The sequence below is a fragment of the Carcharodon carcharias genome, chromosome 14 (assembly GCF_017639515.1).
Source record: "Carcharodon carcharias isolate sCarCar2 chromosome 14, sCarCar2.pri, whole genome shotgun sequence".
Taxonomy (NCBI): Eukaryota; Metazoa; Chordata; class Chondrichthyes; order Lamniformes; family Lamnidae; genus Carcharodon; species Carcharodon carcharias.
The window spans coordinates 7,546,966-7,567,352 of NC_054480.1; the positions used below are offsets into that span (position 1 = coordinate 7,546,966).

The following is a 20,387-nucleotide window of genomic DNA, read 5'->3' on the forward strand; positions in this document are numbered from 1 at the left end:
CACCTCGGCGTGTCAGGCCCACCCCCCGCAGGCCGACCAGAAGATTCAGCCCAACACGCAGAGGTACGATGAAAAGGCAGGGCAATGGCACTAGGTCATAATGCTCATTGGGAGAGCCAGTGCAGACATGATGGGCCGAATGGCCCCTTCTGTGCTGTTAAGATTCTGTGATTCTGTAATCATTAACACTCTAGGACTGTTAGGAATGGACCAATTAGTGAGAGTCAGGAATTGATTAGGCTATGAATTACAAACATACGAAATAGGAGCAGAAGTAGGCCATTCGTCCCCTCGAACCTGCTCCACCATTCAATAAGATCATGGCTGATCTGTTTGTTTCAAATTCTACATTCCCATCTACCCCCTTGCCTAACAGGAATCCAGCTACCTTTCCCTTAAAAATATTCCACTGCTTTCTGAGGCAGAGAGTTCCATCCTCTGAGAGAAAAAATTTCTCCTCATCTCTGTCCTAAAAGGGTAATCCCTAATTTTAAACAGTGCATCCTAGTTCTGGACTCACCCACAAGAGGAAACATCCTTTCGACCTCCACCTTGTCAAGGCCATTCAGGATCTTGTACACTTCAATCAAGTCACCCCACCCTCGTGTAAACTCCAGTGCAAACAAACCCAACCTGTCCAACTTTTCCTCATAAGACAACCCACTTATTCCAGGTATCAATCGAGTAAACCTCCTCTGAACCACCTCCAGTGCACTTACATCCTTCCTTAAATAAGGTGACCTAAACTGAGCACAGTATTCAAGACACAGTTTCACCAATGCCCTGTATAAATGAGGCATAGCATCCTTACTTTTATGTTCAATTCCTCCCATAATAAAGGATAACATTCCATTAGCTTTCTTAATTACTTGCTGTACCTGCATACTAACTTTTTGTAACTCATGCACTAGAACACCTCGATCCCTCTGCACCTCGGAATTCTGTAATCATCCTCCATTTAAGTGATACTCTGCCTTTTTATTCTTGCTGCCAAAGTGAACAACTTCACATTTTCCCATGTTATACTCCATCTGCTAGATTTTTGCCCGCTTACTCAACTTATCTATACCCGTCTGCAACCTCCTTAAATCCTCTTCACAACCTACTTTTCTACCTATCTTTGTGCCGTCTGCAAATTTAGCTACTGTAGAAACATAAAAACGTAGAAAATAGGAGCAGGAGTAGGCCATTTGGCTCTTCAAGCCTGCTCCACCGTTCGTTATGATCATCCAACTCAATAGCCTGCTTCCTATTTCTCCCCATATCCTTTGATCCCTTTTGCCCCAGGAGCTATATCTAACTCCTTCTTGAAAACATACAATGTTTTGGCCTCAACTACTTTCTGTGGTAGCGAATTCCACAGGCCACCACTCTCTGGGTGAAGAAATTTCTCCTCATCTCAGTCCTAAATGGCCTACCCTGTATCCTCAGACTGTGACCCCTGGTTCTGGACTCCCCCACCATCGGGAACATCCTTCCTGCATCTACCCTGTCTAGTCCTGTTAGAATTTTAAAGGTTTCTATGAGATCCCCCCTCATTCTTCTGAACTCTATGCCTTTGCTCCCTTCATCTAAGTCATTAATATAAATGGTAAAAGGTTGAGGCCCCAGCACAGACCCCTGCGGGACTCCAGACATCACATCCTGCCAATTAGACAAAGACCCATTTATAAAATCTCCTGATTAGCCTTTCAGTCATTCTCTGCTGTTCTTTATATTCTGACCTGCCACTCATCTTTGCACAGTTATATGCTTTTTCCTTAAGTTTGATTCTTTCCTTAACTTCTTTAGTTAACCATGGATGGTGGGACCTCCCTTTAGAGTTTTTCTTTATAGTGGGAATATACTTATTCCGAGTATTCTGAAAAATCCCCTTAAATGTCTGTCACTGATTCTCTATTGATCAATCCCCTAGCCTAGTATCCCAGTAAACTTCAGCTAGCTCAACTTTCCTGCCCATATAGTTGCCCTTATTTAAGTTTAAAATACTAATGGGACAAGGATCAATGCTTCAGTACAGGAGAGTTAGTCATCTGTCAATGATAAGAAAGTGACTGATCATGATAGTAAAAGGCTGGGTGTTTAAGTATTGAGTGTGTGTCTCAGTAAAATAAAATAAGCAGAAGTTGGCATGCAGTCCCACAGCTACTGAAACAGGTTCCTCAACAATACGATAATGTTAACTAGCGAAATTAACTGAGCTTTTAATATTGGGCATAGGTAATTCTGTTTTTGTTATTATAAATGTGATGGTGAGAGAGTATAGAACCAGAAATAGCCATTCTTTCTCTTGTAACTGTTCCTTCATCATCTTCTGGACAAAAACATAGCTTCACCACCCCCCTCACTCGAACCACAGGGGAACCATCAAGACTATCTCAGTGACCTTTGAACTCAGCCCTTAAAAGGTCATTGGAAGGTAAAAGGAATTTGTGAAACTTTTTAAAGACTTTTTGTTGCTTATTTGGAACCACTGGTTTGAATGAATGCTCCTTGGTCCTAGTGCATGAGTTAGAGGAGAGCTGGTCTGACTTTGCTGTCACCTCAAGCTCTGTGAAATGTCCCCGCTTGGAAACATATCGCTGTTCCTTCACTGTCTCTGGGTCAAAATCCTGGAACTCCCTTCCTAACAGCACTGTGGGTGTACCTACACCACAGGGCCTGCAGCGGTTCAAGAAGGTGGCTCACCACCACCAAGGGCAATTAGGGATGGGTAAGATATATGCTGGCCTAGCCAGTGATACCAACACCCTGTGAAAGAATGAAAAGAAGGAGCAGTCTCACCCCAGGTATATTTCTTTGAGTGGGACTGTTGTGTTAGCGGAGTAATTGTGTTGTAGGCACCAAGAAAAATGCATCAAAACCTTGGATTAAAGTGTGTAACCAGGTCCCCATCAAGAGGAGTGGAATTTTGCAAAATGTAGTCAAACAAGACAAGTTGGGTTGTTCAACTTATAGATGATGTATCCAACAACATTCAACACAAGGCCAGGGCTGTTCATTTTTACAGTCTCTGTATCCTGTATTCACTGAGTTTGTTAGTAGGCTGTGAATATGTTCAATTTAATGAACTGCTTTTCTCCCATGTTCTAATTTAGGGATTGCCAGGAAAGCCAGGACCTAAAGGAGCGAGTGGCGAACTGGTAAGCAGTCTCATTAAGCACAATCACCAGCCTGATACAGCAGAGCCACCCATCCCATGTAGCAGTCTGACATCCCATGAAGTGCCATCATCAAACTACACACACAATGTGCCAGTCACTAAGCAATATGCATAACATGAAATGTTGGAGTTAATGCTCGACTTGTCATCTGGGATTGTGGATTGGTCATGTGATTTTCATTTTCCAAACAGACTCTACTCCCCGAGATATAAAGGCCAGCATTTTATTAGTCTTTTTAATTATTTCTTGTACCTTTTCATTACTTTTTAATGATCTGTGTACCAGGACTCCCCAAATCTCTTTGCACTTCTACTGTTCTTAGCTTTTCATCATTTGGAGGGGGAAGACGGTTGCGTAGTGGTAATGTCGCTGGACTCGTAATCCAGAAGCCCGGGCTAATGCTCTTAGGACAAGGATTCAAATCCCACGGCAACTGGTAGAATTTAAATTCAATGAATAAAATCTGGAATTAAAAGCTAGTCCCAGTAACGGTGACCACGAACCATTGTTGATTGTTGTAAAAACCCATCTGGTTCACTAATGACCTTTAGGAAAGGAAATCTGCTGTCCTCACCTGGTCTGGCCTACATGTGACTTCAGACTCACAGCCATGCGGTTGAGTCTTAACTGCCCTCTGAAATGGCCAAGCAAGCCACTCAGTTCAAGGGCAATTCAGGATGGGCAACAAATGCTGGCCTTGCCAGCAACACCCACATCCCATGAAAGGATAAATTAAAATAAGAACGCTCCCTGTTCTATCCTTTTTGGGCTTAAAGAGGATGACTTCATATTTGCCTACATTGAAATCCATTTGTCACAGTTTTTCCCATTCACTTAATTTATTAATACTTCTTTAATATGATGGTTCCACCTACACTGCTTGCAATGTTGCCTCTCTTTATGTCATTGGCAAATTTGAATATGTGGCTTTCTATCCCATCATCTAAGCTGTTAATAAATAGGTGATTATTTGAGACCCCAACACAGATCCTTGCAAGACACTACTATTCACAACCCACCAATTAGCGTACCTGTTCATTATCCCGACTCTGACTTAGCAGCAGGAGGCAATTTCCTAACCAGGTCAATAATTTGCCTTGAATTGCAGGACTTCAGCTTTAGCTAAGAGTCTGTTAAGAAGGACTTTACCAAATGCCTTCTGCATGACTTAATAAATAATCTACATAGACATGTCCCTGTCTTCTACTTTAGTCAAAAACTTATGAACTCAGAAACCCCCTGCTGAGACAATTGTAGCTTTTGAAACTCTGTATTCATAACGACAATATAATAGCCCTTGGGAAATGTCAACAAAGAACTCTATTGAAACTGTATTACCAGATGCTACTTTTTTTTCTAATCTGTAGCAGATGGCCTGTCAATCAAATCAGCCTAGCAGAGGATTTTCACTGTCAATGACAGGAGCGGGACTTTTAAAGGTCCACGGAGTCATCCAAACTTTGTGAAATTCCAGCCAAAAATCTGGTTCCCCAGGTTTATAAAATATAGGATGAAAATATTTATTTTTGTACCATACCTTTAGATCCATGGCAACAACTTCATTAAAGTCACATTGTAATGAAAGGTTTATGTGGCAGTATCCTTTAATACTAATCCCCTTTAGTAGCCTTGTATACTCTATCAACCCCACTCACGTCTTATCGTAATCATTGAATGGTTACAGCACAGAAGGAGGCCATTCTGCGCTTCTTGCCTGTGCCAGCTCGCTGCAAGAGCAACTCAGCTAGTCCCATTTCCCTACTCTTCCCCCATAGCTCTGCAAATTATTTTTCTGCAGGTAATTATCCAATTATCTTTTGAATTCTACCTCCACAACACTCTCAGGCAGCATACCACTCACTGTGTAAAAAGGTTTTTCCTCACATGTCACCTTTGGTTCTTTTGCCCATCACCTTAAATCAGTGACCTCTGGTTTTTGACCCTTCTGACGCTGGAAACAGTTTCTCTCTGTCTATTCTGTCCAGACCCCTCATGATTTTGAACACCCCTATCAAATCTCCTCTCAACTTTCTCTTCTCCACGGAGAACATCCCCAGCTTCTCCAATCTATCCGCATTACTGAAGTCCCTCATCCCTGGAACCATTTGCATGAATCTTTCCTTCCCCATTCCAATGCCTTTACATCTTTCAGAAAGTGTGGTGCCCACAATTGGACACTATACTCCAGTTGAGGCCAAAGCCTTTTGTAAAGGTTCGCTGTAAACTCCTTGCATTTGGACTGTTTGGCCTGAAGTTTCGCTGGTGTCGGCTGTGCAGAATCAGAACAATTCCCAGCTTGGTGAACCCAACTCTGGGAAAAGTGTCCCAGAAGTTTGGATTTTCATTCTGGGTTGGGGGGGAGGGAGGGCTGCTGGGTGTGGAGACGGGCTAGGCAAAAGGCCTGACCTGGTTCTCCAGCACAATGCCTCAGCTGTGAAAAAAAAGAATGAAACAAAAACTAGCCCTCCAGCCCTCACAACCCCTCACTCCTCCATACACTCCCCATGTTCCATCCACATCAACCCATGCCCGGTCACCACCCTCATTGGAATCCATGACCCCCACCTGCCATACTTTGCCCAAGCACTCTTCATGCCAACTCACCCGGTATACACCACGAGCAGACCTCAGGACCCATGCTGAGATTAAATAAAGTTCTTAAGTGTTGATAAATTCACTATTGCAAAAAACACCCTCATTTCCAAAAATCCATTCACTACGTTTAACTTCCTTTACTCTCTTACAAGAACAAGCATTTGTATTCATAGCCCCATCTCAAAGCCTTTGTAAGCTTGCAGCTGTCAATCAAACTGTGAACTGACAGGCACGCCACTGTGATGATTATAGTTTGTGAAATCAGTCATGCAGCACTACTCCTGTAATGGCCACCCTCCAACTTATGCCAATAGACTGAGTGAAATAGCAAGCATGCACTTTTTCAACACTGCAGTTTTTAAAAAAATATTCAAAAGGCAGGAGATTTAAAAGTCTGACAGCTTGACAACTCCCTTTGACAATTCCAATAAGCTTGACAGTTCCACTTGACTGATAATCCAGTGACCCAGGTTAATGATCTGGGGGCTGGGGTTCGAATCTCACCGAAGCAGATGGTGAAATTTGAATTCAATAAAAATCTGGAATTAAAGTCTAGTGGTGATTGTGAAACCATTATTGATTGTCATAAAAACCCATCTGGTTCACTAATACCTTTTAGGAAAGGAAATTTGCTGGTCTGGAACATGTGACTCCAGACCTACAGCAATGTGGTTGACTCTTAAATGCTCATTGCCCTCTGAACTGCTAAAAAAAGTCAATAAAAAGGAACGAACCCGGGCACTCCACCTGGCATCGACCTAGGCACTGGAAACAACAGCAAACCAACCCTATCAACCCTGCAAAGTCCTCCTAACTCCTCCTTGTTAACATCTGGCAGCTTGTGCCAAAATTGGGACAGCTGTCTCACAGACCAGTCAAGCAATAGCCTGACATAGTCATCCTCCCGGAATCATACCTTACAGGTAATGTCCCAGACACCACCATCACCATCCCTGGGTATGTCCTGTCCGACCGGCAGGAAATATCCAGCAGAGGTGGCGACACAGTGGTATACAGTCGGGAGGGAGCTGCTCTGGGAGTCCTCAACATCGACTCCGGACCCATGACGTCTCATCAAGTTAAACATGGGCAAGGAAACCTCCTGCTGATTACCACGTTCCACAACTGACCCCCCCACCCCCTCCCGCCCACAACCCCCCCCCCCACCCCCCACCCCCACCCCTCCCGCCCACACCCCCACCTCCCCGGCCCAAAACCCCCACCCCACCACCCCCCCCCCCCCCCCCCCCCAACCCCTGCATTACCATCAAGCCAGGGGACCAAACCTGCTTCAATGGCAGGAGGACATGTCAGGAGCAGCACCAGGCATACCTAAAAATGAGGTGTCAACCTGGTGAAGCTGTAACACAGGACTACTTGCGTGCCAAACAGCATAAGCAGCAAGTGATAGACAGAGCTAAGCAATCCCACAATCAACGAATCAGATCTAAGCTCTGCAGTCTTGCCACACCCAGTCGTGAATGGTGGTGGACAATTAAACAACTTACTGGTGGAGGAGGCTCCACAAATATCTCCATCCTCAATGTTGGAGGAACCCAGCACATCAGTGCAAAAGATAAGGCTGAACTATTTGCTATAATCTTCAGCCAGAAGTGCCGAGTAGATGATCCATCTTGGCCTCCTCCGGAGGTCCCCAGCATCACAGGTGCCAGTCTTCAGCCAATTCGATTCACTCCACGTGATGTCAAGAAACGGCTGAAAGCACTGGATACTGCAAAGGCCCTGACAATATTCCGGCAATAGTACTGAAGACTTGTGCTCCAGAACTTGCCGCGCCCCTAGCCAAGCTGTTCCAGTACAGCGGCAACACTGACATCTACCCGGCTATGTGGAAAATTGTCCAGGTATGTCCTGTACACAAAAGCAGGACAAAGTGCAAGGCAGCCAACTACCACCCCAGCAGTCTACTCCCGATCATTACTAAAGTGATGGAAGGGGTCATCAACAGTGCTATCAAACGGCTCTTGCTTAGTAATAACCTGCTCACTGATGCCCAGTTTGGGTTCCGCCAGGGCCACTCAGCTTCTGACCTCATTGCAGCCTTGTTTAAACATGGACAAAAGAGCTGAACTTCAGAGGAGTGGTGAGAGTGACTGCCCTTGACGTCAAGGCAGCATTTGACCGAGTGACATCAAGGAGCCCTAGCAAAACTGGAGTCAATGGGAATTAAGGGGAAAACTCTCTGCTGGTTGGAGTCATACCTAGCACAAAGGAAGATGAGTGTAGTTGTTAGAGACCAATCGTCTCAGTTCCTCAGGGTAGTGTCCTCGGCCCAACCATCTTCAGCTGCTTCATCAATGACCTTTCTTACATCATAAGGTCAGAAGTGGGGATGTTTGCTGATGATTGCACAATGTTCAGCACCAGTCCTCAGATACTGAAGCAGTCCATGTCCAAATGCAGCAAGACCTGGACAATATCCAGGCTTGGGCTGACAAGTGGCAAGTAACATTTATGACATACAAGTGCCAGGCAATGGCCATCTCCAACAAGAGAGAATCTAACCATCTCCCCTTGACATCCAATGGCACTGCAATTGCTGAATCCCCCACTATCAACATTCTGGGGTTTGCCGTTGACCAGAAACTGACCTGGACCAGACATATAAATACTATGGCTACAAGAGCAGATCAGAGGCTATGAATCCTGCGAGTAACTCACCTCCTGACTCTCCAAAGTCTGTCCACCATCTACAAGACACAAGTCAGGAGTGTGATGGAATTCTCCCCACTTGCCTGGATTGGTGCAGCTCCAACAACTCTGAAGAAACTTGGCACCATCCAGGAAAAAGCAGCCCAGCTGATTGGCACCTTTTCCACAAACATTCACTCCCCCAGCACCGACGCACAGTAGCAGCAGTGTGTACCATCTACAAGATGCACTGCAGAAACTCACCAAGGCTCCTGAGTCAGCACCTTCCAAATCCACGACCGCTACCAACTAGAAGGACAAGGGCAGCAGATATATGGGAACACCACCAGCTGGAAGATTCCCTCCAAGCCATTCACCACCCTGACTTGGAAATATATCGCTGTTCCTTCACAGTCGCTGGGTCAAAATCCTGGAATTCCCTTCCTAACAGCGTTGTGGGTGTACCTTCAGGAAGGCAGTTCACCACCACCTTCTCAAAAGAAATTAGGGATGGGCAATAAATGCTGACCTAGCCAGCGACACCCACTGCTGTAAATGAATTTTAAAAGTCCATTTTTACACACATTTATGTCTAATTTTAATAACCCCAAAGGACATCTCACCTCTCTCAAAGGTGCCCGGGGCCATTCCCAAAAGGGTACCCTACCTGTCCAAAGAACTCTGGTAAGTTTAGACCTTCTCCTACCAGGTCTGACATCCATTCATTGTAATTCCCACTCCCTCTTTGCGAAAAGCAGATCAGACTGAAGACAAATGAAGACAGCTGCACTTTAACGTGTTTTTTGCCACATTGAACCATGGATGTCAAGTTCAACTTGCCCCCTTCCCCCCACTCTGCGAAAATGGTGGAGGACGGGTTCAGGGGCAGGATTTCCAGATTCGGGAGTGCAGTGCCATTTTTTGCAAGGATGGAGAACCTCTCCGTCTGTGAGAAAATTCAGGCCAATGCCTCCATTCATAAAGGGCAGGATCCCCATGTGCCTTATTAAGCACCTTCGCAAACTGTCCTGCCACCTTCAACGATTTGTGCACCTATAACCCTGTTCCCTCTGCTCCTGTATCCACCTTAGAATTGTACCTTATATTTTATATTGTCCCTCCTTGTTCTTCCTACCAAAATGTATCACTTCATGATTCTTTGCTTTAAAATTAACCTGCCATGTGTCTTCCCAATCCACCAACCAGTCTACATCCTCCTGAAGTTTATCACTATTCTTCTTACAGTTCACAATACTTCCAAATTTCATATGATCTGCAAATTTTGAAATGTGTCCTGCATACCCATCCACATTGCCCTCATCAACCCTCTCTGTTACTCCAAAAAACTCAAGCAAGTTACTTAAACATAATTTATCCGCAACAAATCTGTGCTGGCTTTCCTTGATTAGTCTACGTTTGTCCAAGTCGCTGTTAATTTTTTTCCTGGATAATAATTTCTAAATGTTTTCCTACCCGTGAGGTTAAACTGACTGGCCTGTAGTTGCTTAGCTTACCCTTACACCCTTTTTTGATCAACAGTGTAACATTTGCAATTCTCCAGTCCTCCGGCACCACCCCTGCATCTAAGAAGGATTGGGAGATTATGGCCAGCGCCTGCACACTTACTTCCCTCATTATCCTCAGATCCATCTGATCTTTGAAGTACATGGAGTACCTATCAACTGCTCCTTGGGCATTCCTGGGATTCATTCACCGTTTATTGCTATTCCAATTCTGTTTTCTGCTGTAATTGTCGGATCTGCTAAGGATGCTTTCATCCTCATTCTGCCTGTCGGTAATCCTTCTGTGGCATCGACGCCTGCATCCAGTGTCTGGACTATTTTGAAACCTGGCAATCGTTGAGTCCTCTATTCTTTGTGCCTCCACGAAATGTCTCACTTGTTCAATGAAGGATGAAGTAAATTATTATTTCCCCAAGAATTTTCTTAACGGAGTAGAGCTCCAATCCAACAGAGTCTCCCTCTCAGAGAACTGAACATCAGTTAGAACCAAATATAAGCACAGAAAACACCAGAAATACTCAGCACTTCAGGGCGTCAGCTGCAGAGAAGGAAACAGAGTTCATGCTTCAAGTTAATGACCTCTTATCAGAAACTTTCATCCGATGAAATGTCAGCTCCGTTTCTCTCTCCACAGATGCTAAGCATTTCCATCATTTTTTGTTTATATTGCAAATAAACCATCCGCAGTACTTTTTTCTATCAGTTGCCTGTCCACATAAGATAGCTAGCACAATCCAGGAATTTAAATCCCCAAATCGAACCATCAATCTTTTATACAATCTGTTAATATCCGTGATCTATTCTTCCATGGAATAACCATCCATAATCCATCAAATTCTGACCATGTTTCATGGACATTTAATGGATCATCTCTTTCATAAAGTTCATCCAAGAACTCTAATAGAAGTCCCAAATCTTCTTCATTGTCGAACGGAAGGACATATGTATTTCATCAAATATTTTCTAGATTCGGACATCCACCGCCATCTGTAAGCAGTAATGCCAAGGCCATACCTTGTTTCTTCATTGGTAGGGACATACCCCATGTCCACATATCCACTTCATTTTTCCACTGTTCATATGGTTTAGACTCCTTTGGATAGCAATCATACCCCACAATTTATAATTGCTTTCTGCCTTTTCCACAATGATTACTAGAATCTTATTTTCTGTCCAAACATTTTTTCTTAGTTTCCTAACTTCACCTTTAGGCAACAATTCTTTGTTAGACTGTTATATTCCAGAAAGTGGTGAAAGATAGAACTGGAGCCAATATTTGTACACTTTTACAAGCATTTATTTATAGAGATACATGTTCCTAACATGCACCTCCTAACCCAACAACCACAGTTTCAGTTCCTATTTAAAAGAGGGCAAGTGAATTTTCAGTTAATTCCCACTAAGTACATATAATTAAATACAATGAATATACAATTAACATGTTGTACTCTCCAAATAGAACCACTTTCCTAATATTCTCTTTGTTCCTATTTTCAACATGAACTACAATGACAGGATCCTTCTCCTCCCTCTCCAATATCCTTTCAAGCCAGTTTGAGATGTCCTTCTGCTTGATACCATGCAAGCAACATACCATGTGGGACTCTCAAACCTGCTCACAAATCTGTACGCCTAATTATTCAATCCTCTACAAATGCCTACATTACAATTCCCCTTCTCCTCCTCCTCCCTCTTTGGATAACCTCCTTCTCCAAAGTTCCCCGGTCCACATTCTGACTGCCTTTCTGACAGTTTATCCTCACAGACAGCAAGTACATTGTAGCTGTTGGATCAGTTTCTGCAGATCATCACTCTCTAAGGCACTTAGGTTCTCCTCATACTACACAATATTACTCACACCAACCCACCTCTGAGCCTGGACCTCTTTACAATCTGTGGCCTAATTTTGGAGCAAACTGCCCAGATAGTGTTCCAAAGTCTCTCCAACTCGCAGTTCAGTTCAATGACTCGGAGCTGGAGAGATTCGAGACAGAGGTGTCTCCTGCAGATTGTTCAGGACAGTCTCAGACTCCCATAACCTGCAGCCCCAGTCACAACCTGCTCTGCCATAATTAGATTACTTAGGTCAATTTGTTGTGAGATTTTTCTCATTCCTCACATTAACTTGCACTAAGCACTAAAACATGGGAAAGAATTTTAAATGCTGCCTTACATGAACCCCAAGAGTTGGAGGCAAAAAAACAGTTCCTCCTTTTCTCTCTGTACAGAATTCCCACTCTTGCCAAGTTCCTAACTTTTATACTCGGTTGCCAATGCACAGTTTTACAATCATTCCGTTTTAATCATTGTAACAGCCTCTTTAGGAAAAGACGATTCTCCTGAATTTCCGATTGGATTTATTCGTTTCTACCGTATATTTATGGCCCCCTCATTCTAGTTTCACTTGCAACTAGAAATATCTTGTCTATGTCCCCTCTACTGAACCCCTTCATAACTTTAGAGATCCTCTATCAGGGCACCCTTCAACCTTCTCATTTCTAACAAACCAGCCCTAGCCTGTTCAGTCCTCTCCTGGTGGTTGGAACTTTTGAGGGAATCATGAAATGATGGGTGTGCTATCTGCCCACTATCTGAAGGAGAAATTCGGCTGAAGATTTTGGATGGAATCCTGTGTTTTCTCTTGGCTTGCATTGTATGGTCATGCTGTTTTCTTTCCTTGCAGGGAGGCCAAGGACCAATGGGAGGTCCAGGACCCAGGGGACCACCTGGCAGTGCGGTAAGTCCCTCCAAACTCATGGTTCCCTTGTTAGAGATTGGGCTCCAGCACTCAGCACTCAGATACCTGTGATTTTGCGAATGAACCTCCCCCACCTTAACACACGGCTGGCACTCAACATCACAACAGGAAGGATTGTCTGCCTGTCGGGCAGGCCCAACCCAGTTTTGGGTGGGTGGGGAGCCAATCCCCGCCGGAGAAGCGGGCCCCCCCGCCATTTTAAGTGGGCGGGACAATTAAGGCCCGCCCAGTGTGACGTCCGTCAGGAAGCGCTATACGCTCCCTTTGCGGGTTGGGGGTGGGGGGGGGGGAGGGATTCCCCAAATGCGAGAGTGCACATGCGCACGAAAGCGCCCACACCTCCCTGAGGCTAAGTGCTGCCTCAGGGAGATCGCTGACAGTTGTACAAACATTAAAAATAGAAAGAAAAAAATCCTTAACATGTCCACCTCATGTGGCAATGTCACACGAGATGGGACATGTTAATAAATTTCACACAAACTTTATTACGCTTTTTTAAAACCCTACACGAAACTTCAACCCGCCACTGGAAGAGGTTTCATGTTTTCTCTATTCCCCTCCGGAGCTCCTGGTCTGCCCAACAGCCATAAGGTTGGACAGGAGGTCCTTTAATTACCTGGAAAAACTCAGCAGGTCCGGCAGCATCGGCGGAGAAGAAAAGAGTTGACGTTTCGAGTCCTCATGACCCTTCGACAGAACTAGGTTTGTCCTAGTTCTGTCGAAGGGTCATGAGGACTCGAAACGTCAACTCTTTTCTTCTCTGCCGATGCTGCCGGACCTGCTGAGTTTTTCCAGGTAATTCTGTTTTTGTTTTGGATTTCCAGCATCCGCAGTTTTTTTGTTTTTATCTCAGGTCCTTTAATTGTTTTACTTATCCTGTCAATGACCTCAATTGGCCATAGACAGGTCGGCGGGCGGACAGCTGATTTGGCTGTGCCCCCGCCTTCCTGAAGATTTAAATGGGGCGGGGTGAGGTCGGGGATTCCCCTCAATATCATCCCGCATCATTTTGTGCATCGGCGAGCAGGCCCCACCCCCTGCTCGCCAACGGCAAAATTCAGCCCAACATTCCACAACTGACTTGGATGTTCTGGGAACACCCACCTGGTTTAACTGTACTGATTCATTGCCCAGTTTACCTGTATTGATTCACTACCAGGTTTATCTGTACTGATTCACAGCTGGATTTACCTGTACTGATTCACCGTTCGGTTTAGCTGTACTGATTCACTGCCAGGTTTACCTGTACTGATTCACAGCCCAGTTTACTTGTACTAACTCACTACTGGGTTTACCTGCACTGATTCACTGCCAGGTTTACCTGAACTGATTCACTTCCTGGTTGAGCTGCACTGAGTCACTGCAGGGTTTATCTGTACTGATTCACAGCTGGACTTACCTGTACTGATTCACTGTCCGGTTTACCTGTACTGATTCACTTCCTGGTTTAGCTGCACTGAGTCACTGCAGGGTTTATCTGTGCTATTTCATAGCCTGATTTACCTGTACAGATTCACAGTCACATCTACCTGTACTGATTCAATGCTGGGTTTACCTGGACCGGTTCACTGCTCACTGCTGGGTTTACCTGTATTGATTCACTGCCTGCTTTTCCTGTATTGATTTTTTGCCTGTACTGTCTAAATGTTTGATATGCATTTCACAGGGACCTTTGGGAGACTCTGGTCTGATGGGAGAACGTGGACCAAGAGGAGTTGATGTAAGTAAATATAAAATAGCAAGTCCCAAGGCTTAAAGAGGCCATCCACCCATCTTGCTGTCTGCCCTGTGCAATTTTGATCAATACTTTGTTTCTCAGAGGTTAATTGACCAAGTGACATTGCAAATATCCAGAAGCTTCTTTTCCTGACCTTTTCTCCTGGAGTTGGCACAAATATCAGGCCAAAGATGTTGAAGCCACTGTACACGTACTATCCATCCCTCTTATGCTCCAGGTTTTCTGCCCAAGAGATAGAGATGGGCATGTGCCCATAGTGGACATAGGCCCAATGTATCAGTGATTATAAGAGACAAGGTATCCTTGGCTTCCAGCCTTAATATTCTGTCACTGTATCTCTGGCACATCCCAATGTACTGGAGATGGATGTGGTACTGGGCTCCCATTGGACAATTCGAGAGGGACAAAAGAAAAGGCCACAGATGCTGGAAATCTGAAATTCTGGAAAAGCTCAGCAGGTCTGGTAGCATCTGTGGGGAGAGAAACCGAGTTAACGTTTCAGCTCAATGGGCCTTTCATCGGAACTGGAAAAAGTTAGAGATGGGACGAGCTTTAAGCAGATACCGAGGCAGGGAAAGAAGCAGGAGGAACGAACATAAGGGAAGGTCTGTGATAGGGTGGACAGGAGGGAAGCTTAAATGACAAAAAGGATGATGGTGCAAGGCAAAAGGAGATGGTAATGGAGAAATAAAGAAACAAAGGATGGGTCTAAGAGGGGTGTGAAGGGCAACAGCAGAATCAAGTACAAGTAATCAATGTAAATCAGTGTGCACGCCAAAACACGTGTGTATATGCATCATTGCATGTGTGTGTGTGTGTGTGTGTGTGTCAGTGCCTGTGTGTGTGTGTGTGTGTGTCAGTGCCTGTGTGTGTGTGTGTGTGTGTGTGTGTGTGTGTGTATATGCATCATTGCATGTGTGTGTGTGTGTGTGTGTGTGTGTGTGTCAGTGCCTCTGTGTGTGTGTCAGTGCCTGTGTGTGTGTGTGTGTGTGTGTGTATATGCATCATTGCATGTGTGTGTGTGTGTGTGTGTGTGTGTGTGTCAGTGCCTCTGTGTGTGTGTCAGTGCCTGTGTGTGTGTGTGTGTGTGTGTGTGTATATGCATCATTGCATGTGTGTGTGTGTGTGTGTGTGTGTGTGTGTGTGTGTGTGTGTCAGTGCCTGTGTGTGTGTGTGTGCGTGTGTCAGTGCCTGTGTGCACATGTACAATTTTTCTTCATGTGGCTATGGACATTGCTGACAAAGTCAGCATTTATTGCCCATCCCTAATTGTCCTTGAGATACAATTGATTGGCTTAAAAGGCCATTTCAGAGATTAGTTACAACATTGCTGTGGGGATCTGCAGGCACATGTAGGCCAGAGTAGCTAAGGACAGCAGGTTTCCTTCCCTCAGGATATTAGTGAACAAGATGGATTTTTATGACAATCAGGTAGTTTCATGGTCACCATTACTGATGCTAGCTTTTTATTCCAGATTTATTTGATCAGTTTAATTTAACTATCCCAGCTGCCACATTGGGATTTGCACTCAAATCACTGAATTTTTAGTCCAGGCACTACTATTCCACTAACATCATCACTATGCTGCCATATCTCTAAGCACTCTACAGACAATTAAATACTTTTGAAGTGTAGTTACTGTTGGAATTTAGAAAATACAGCAGCCTGCTTAACATATCAGCCGAAAGATCGCACCTCCAACAGTGCAGCACTCTCTCAGTATTGAACTGGGTGCGTCAGTCTGGATTTTGTACTTAAATCTCTGGAGTGGGATTTGAATTCACAACCTCCTGACCCATGAGTGAGACTGCTACACACTGACAGATGCTAATTAACAGATGTTCCAAGGTTGGAACCATTTTGCACAACAGGCGTCCGGAATCAACATTGTCAGGTTGCTGACCTGCAAATAATCAATTTAATCGGGCCACTGCTGTCTACTGTCCCAGCACCAAGTCTGACTGGGATTGAAATATTTTTCTGTGTCTGTGAGGACCACCAGTCTCTCTTCTCCTATTCCTTCCCTTTCTTTTCTCTATCCCTCTCCTTTCCTCCTGTCTAACCCCTCTCACTCTCCATTGCTTCCCCTCCCATCATCAATCTCTCTCTTTTACTCCCACCCCTTACTTTCTCTATGTATCACTGTTAACTTTCCTCCATGCTTTCACTTCACACATCTCCTGTTCCATGGCCTCTTCCTATTCCTCCCTCCCTCCCTTTCTCTTTTCTTTTACCTTCTCTGTCACTCTTTAATCTCTCTCATGTTCTCCTCCCTCTCTCCCCCCACCCTCTGATCCCTTCTCTCTCACAATGCACCCCCTCCCTCAAACCATCCTGTTCTCCTCCTTCATCCTTCCTCTATTCCTGCATTTTTCCTCGCTTCTCTCTTTTTTTTATCCTTCTTTTCCCTCTCTCACACTCTCTCTCAATCTCTCCCCATCCTCTCTCGGTTTTTCTCCCCCATTCTCCTCTCTCCCACTCTCATCCCATTCCCTCTCCTTCCCCCTTTCTCCCTCCTTCACCCTCTCTTACTTCTTCACCATCTCTTCCTTTCCACCATTCCAGCTTTTCTCATTCTCTTCTGCTTCTGTTCCTTCTTCTGACTCCCTCTCTCCTGCTTTCTCTCTCTTCATCCTCTCTTGTCCACATCTCTTTATCCCATTCCCCTTTCTCAATCTTCCCCACTGCCTCTTCCACTACCTCTTCCCCGCTCATGCTATCCTCCTTTGCCTCTTTCCCTCTTCTCATTTTCTTCTCTCTCTTCCTGACCCACATACTATCCCTCTCCCATTCTCTTTTCTCTTCACCACTCTCTCTCTCTTCCTCTTTCCCCATCCTCTGTTTCTCCTGTCTTTATCTTCTCGCCCCTTCCCATCCTCTCTGTCATTCCCTGTTTTGCTCCCATTGAATATTACTGAAGGAGGCCATTTAACCCATCAGGCCCATGCCAGCCCTTTAAAAGCACTATCCAATTACTCTCATGTCCCCAATCATTCCCCATATCCCTGCAAAGTTTTCTGTTTCAAGTACTTATCCAATTCTCCTATAAAAGTTACTATTGAATCTGCTTCCATCACCCTTTCAGGCAGCACCCTTTTCAGATCATAGCAACTGTCCTTTCTATCTTTCCTTTCATCTCTTTCCACACCCTCTTTAGTGGGATCGAGCCAGGATTGCTATCCCGGGCTATGCTTCAGCAGTGAATAAACTCCATATAGAAACTGGCACCCAGGCCTGAAATAAATTTGACTACGTTTTGCAGGGAGTGTTTTTCGTTAATTCAGGATGTTAGAACGGCTAACCCTCCTGTCTGGTTTGCATCCTTGCTCGTGTTCTCAAAGGCTCATTGTTTGTCTTGTGTACACAAGACTCAGAGGTTCCCTGGAATATACGGGGACTGATACTTGGGCAGTTCTAGTGTGGGGGTTGGTTTCTTGCCAGAATACAAGGGTCGTAGTGAGCAATGAATGACACAGACTCCATTCAGTGCCTGAGATCCTGCTGGATTAGACTGGGAGAAAAGCTTGAGAAGTGGAGCAGATGAAAGGTCCTTGCAAAATCCACAGCGCTGGGACGAATCCCAGAAACCCAGTCGCAATTCATGCGAGCTAGACTGCTCACCTTTATAACAGGCCCATCCTGAAGAACAAAAACTACTTGCATTTATGTAGCACCTTCATTGTAATAAAATTTCTCAAGATATTTCACAGGAGAGTTATCAAATAAAATTTGACACCGAGCCACATAGAGAGATATTAGAACAGGGTCACTGAATATCTTTAAGGCAGAGGTAGATAGATTCTTAACCAAAACAAAAATACCTGGAAAAACTCAGCAGATCTGGCAGCATCTGCAGAGAGGAACACAGTTAATGTTTTGAGTCTGTATGACTCTTCAACAGAACTAAGTAAAAATAGAAGAGAGGTGAAATATAAGCTGGTTTGAGGGGGGGGGTGGCGGTGCAAGTAGAGCTGGATAGAGGGCCAGCGATAGATGGAGATAACCAAAAGATGTCACAGACAAAAGGACAAAGAGGTGTTGAAGGTGGTGATATTATTTAAGGAATGTGCTAATTAAGGGTAGAAAGCAGGATAAGCAAGGTACAGATAGCCCTAGTGGGGGTGGGGTGAAGGAATCAAAAAAGGCTAAAAGGTAGATATAAAACAATGGATGGAAATACATTTAAAAATAATGGAAATAGGTGGGAAAAGAAATATCTATATAAATTATTGGGAAAAAAGGGGGGGATCAGAAAGGGGATGGGGATGGAGGAGAGAGTTCATGATCTAAAGTTGTTGAACTCAATATTCAGTCCGGAAGGCTGTAAAGTGCCTAGTCGGAAGATGAGGTGCTGTTCCTCCAGTTTGCGTTGAGCTTCACTGGAACAATGCAGCAAGCCAAGGACGGACATGTGGGCATGTGGGCAGATTCTTGTTAGGCAGGGGAATCAAAGGTTATTGGGAATAGATAAGAATGTGGGATTTGGAACAAACAGATCAGCCATGATCTTATTGAATGGCGGAGCAGGTTCGAGGGGCCGAATGGCCTACTCTTGCTCCTAATTCTTATGTTCGTATGTTCAAAAATGTGATCAAAGAGGTAGGTTTTTAAAGAGTGTCTTAAAGGAGGAAAAGGATGGAGAGTGTTAGGGCAGGAACTCCAACCCTTGGGGCCCAGGCTGCTGAAGGCACGACCGCTAGCGATAGAGAGATTAAAATCAGGGATGCAGAAAAGGCCAGAATTGGTGAAAAGCTGAGCTCAGAGGGTGATAAAACTGAAGGCCCTGAATGTCCATACCCTTCAGACACCATCCCACAGTAACTCCGGTGAGAACACGACAGAAACACCACAGGTTTGGTTATGGTAGGAGGGAGTTTCCCAGATGAAGCCTCTCCACCAAAAAAGGATATTGACATGATCGAGCTGGTGGAAACCATCACCCCAGTGATGTGTTTCTCCTCTTGCCTTCATACTGGGTCCTCAAGCAGCTTCTTTCTACCGTGCTGAGATGAAAAATTCTACCATATTCTCACCATGCCTCACAGTGACGCTTGTGATAAGATCAAAGGTTACCAAGAGGAGATGGCATTTTGGTATTTTCCAGTCTGAATTCTGACATTTTAATAGGCCAGTGACAGACCGTTGCTCCATTTCCTCCCTGTTTGCTCCAGGAATTCTCACCATGAGTGATGGCAGACACTGAATGTGAACACCTCAGTATGAGTGGGTATATTCAAAGAAGGCAGTGTATTTGTTGTTTTATTACCTTGTACATGTAAGCATAAAGCCTATCTGTATTTGGTGACTATATGTCCTCTCTCACAGGATTACTATATGGCTTTCTATGTATATCTGTGTGTGTGTGTGTGTGTGTGTGTGTGTGTGTGTGTGTGTGTGTGTGTGTGTGTGTGTGTGTGTGTGTGTGTGTTTACATAAAAATAAAACAACTTGCATTTATAGAGTGCCTTTCACAATCACCAGACATCCCAAAGCACTTTACAGCCAATTAAGTACTTTTGAAGTGTAGTCACTGTTGAAATGTAGGAAACACAGCAGCCAATGTGTGCACAGCGAGCTCCCACAAACAGCAATGTGATAATGACCTGTTTTTGTGATGTTGGTTGAGAGATAAATATTGTGCCGGGGGACCAGGGATAACAACACTGCTCTTCTTCGAAGTAGTGCCATGGGATTGTTTACATCCACCTGAGGTCAGACAGGTTCCCAGTTTCATGTCTCCTCTCACAGTGCAGCACTCCCTCAGTACTGGCACTAGAGTGTCAGCCTATATTTTTCTGCCTGAGTCCTACAGTTGGACTCGATCCTACAACCTTGTGACTCGGGCAAAAATGCTACAAACTGCGCCACAGCTGCCAGCTTCTCTGTGACATTACTGAATGCCCCTGTGAGTGTCCATGTGCATTTGTGTTTTCCAGAGTCTACCTATGCTTGTACC

General features: G+C 44.7%; 1 protein-coding gene across 1 annotated transcript in view; it reads left to right on the forward strand.

The window, feature by feature from the left end:
• Positions 1–20,387, forward strand: part of LOC121287008 (collagen alpha-3(IX) chain-like) — a 149,679-nt gene that overhangs the window by 84,471 nt on the left and 44,821 nt on the right. The window contains exons 24-26 of the mRNA XM_041204425.1: positions 3,099–3,143; positions 12,618–12,671; positions 14,359–14,412. Of these exons, the coding sequence (XP_041060359.1) occupies positions 3,099–3,143; positions 12,618–12,671; positions 14,359–14,412 (153 nt within the window). The remainder of the gene's footprint in view (positions 1–3,098; positions 3,144–12,617; positions 12,672–14,358; positions 14,413–20,387) is intronic.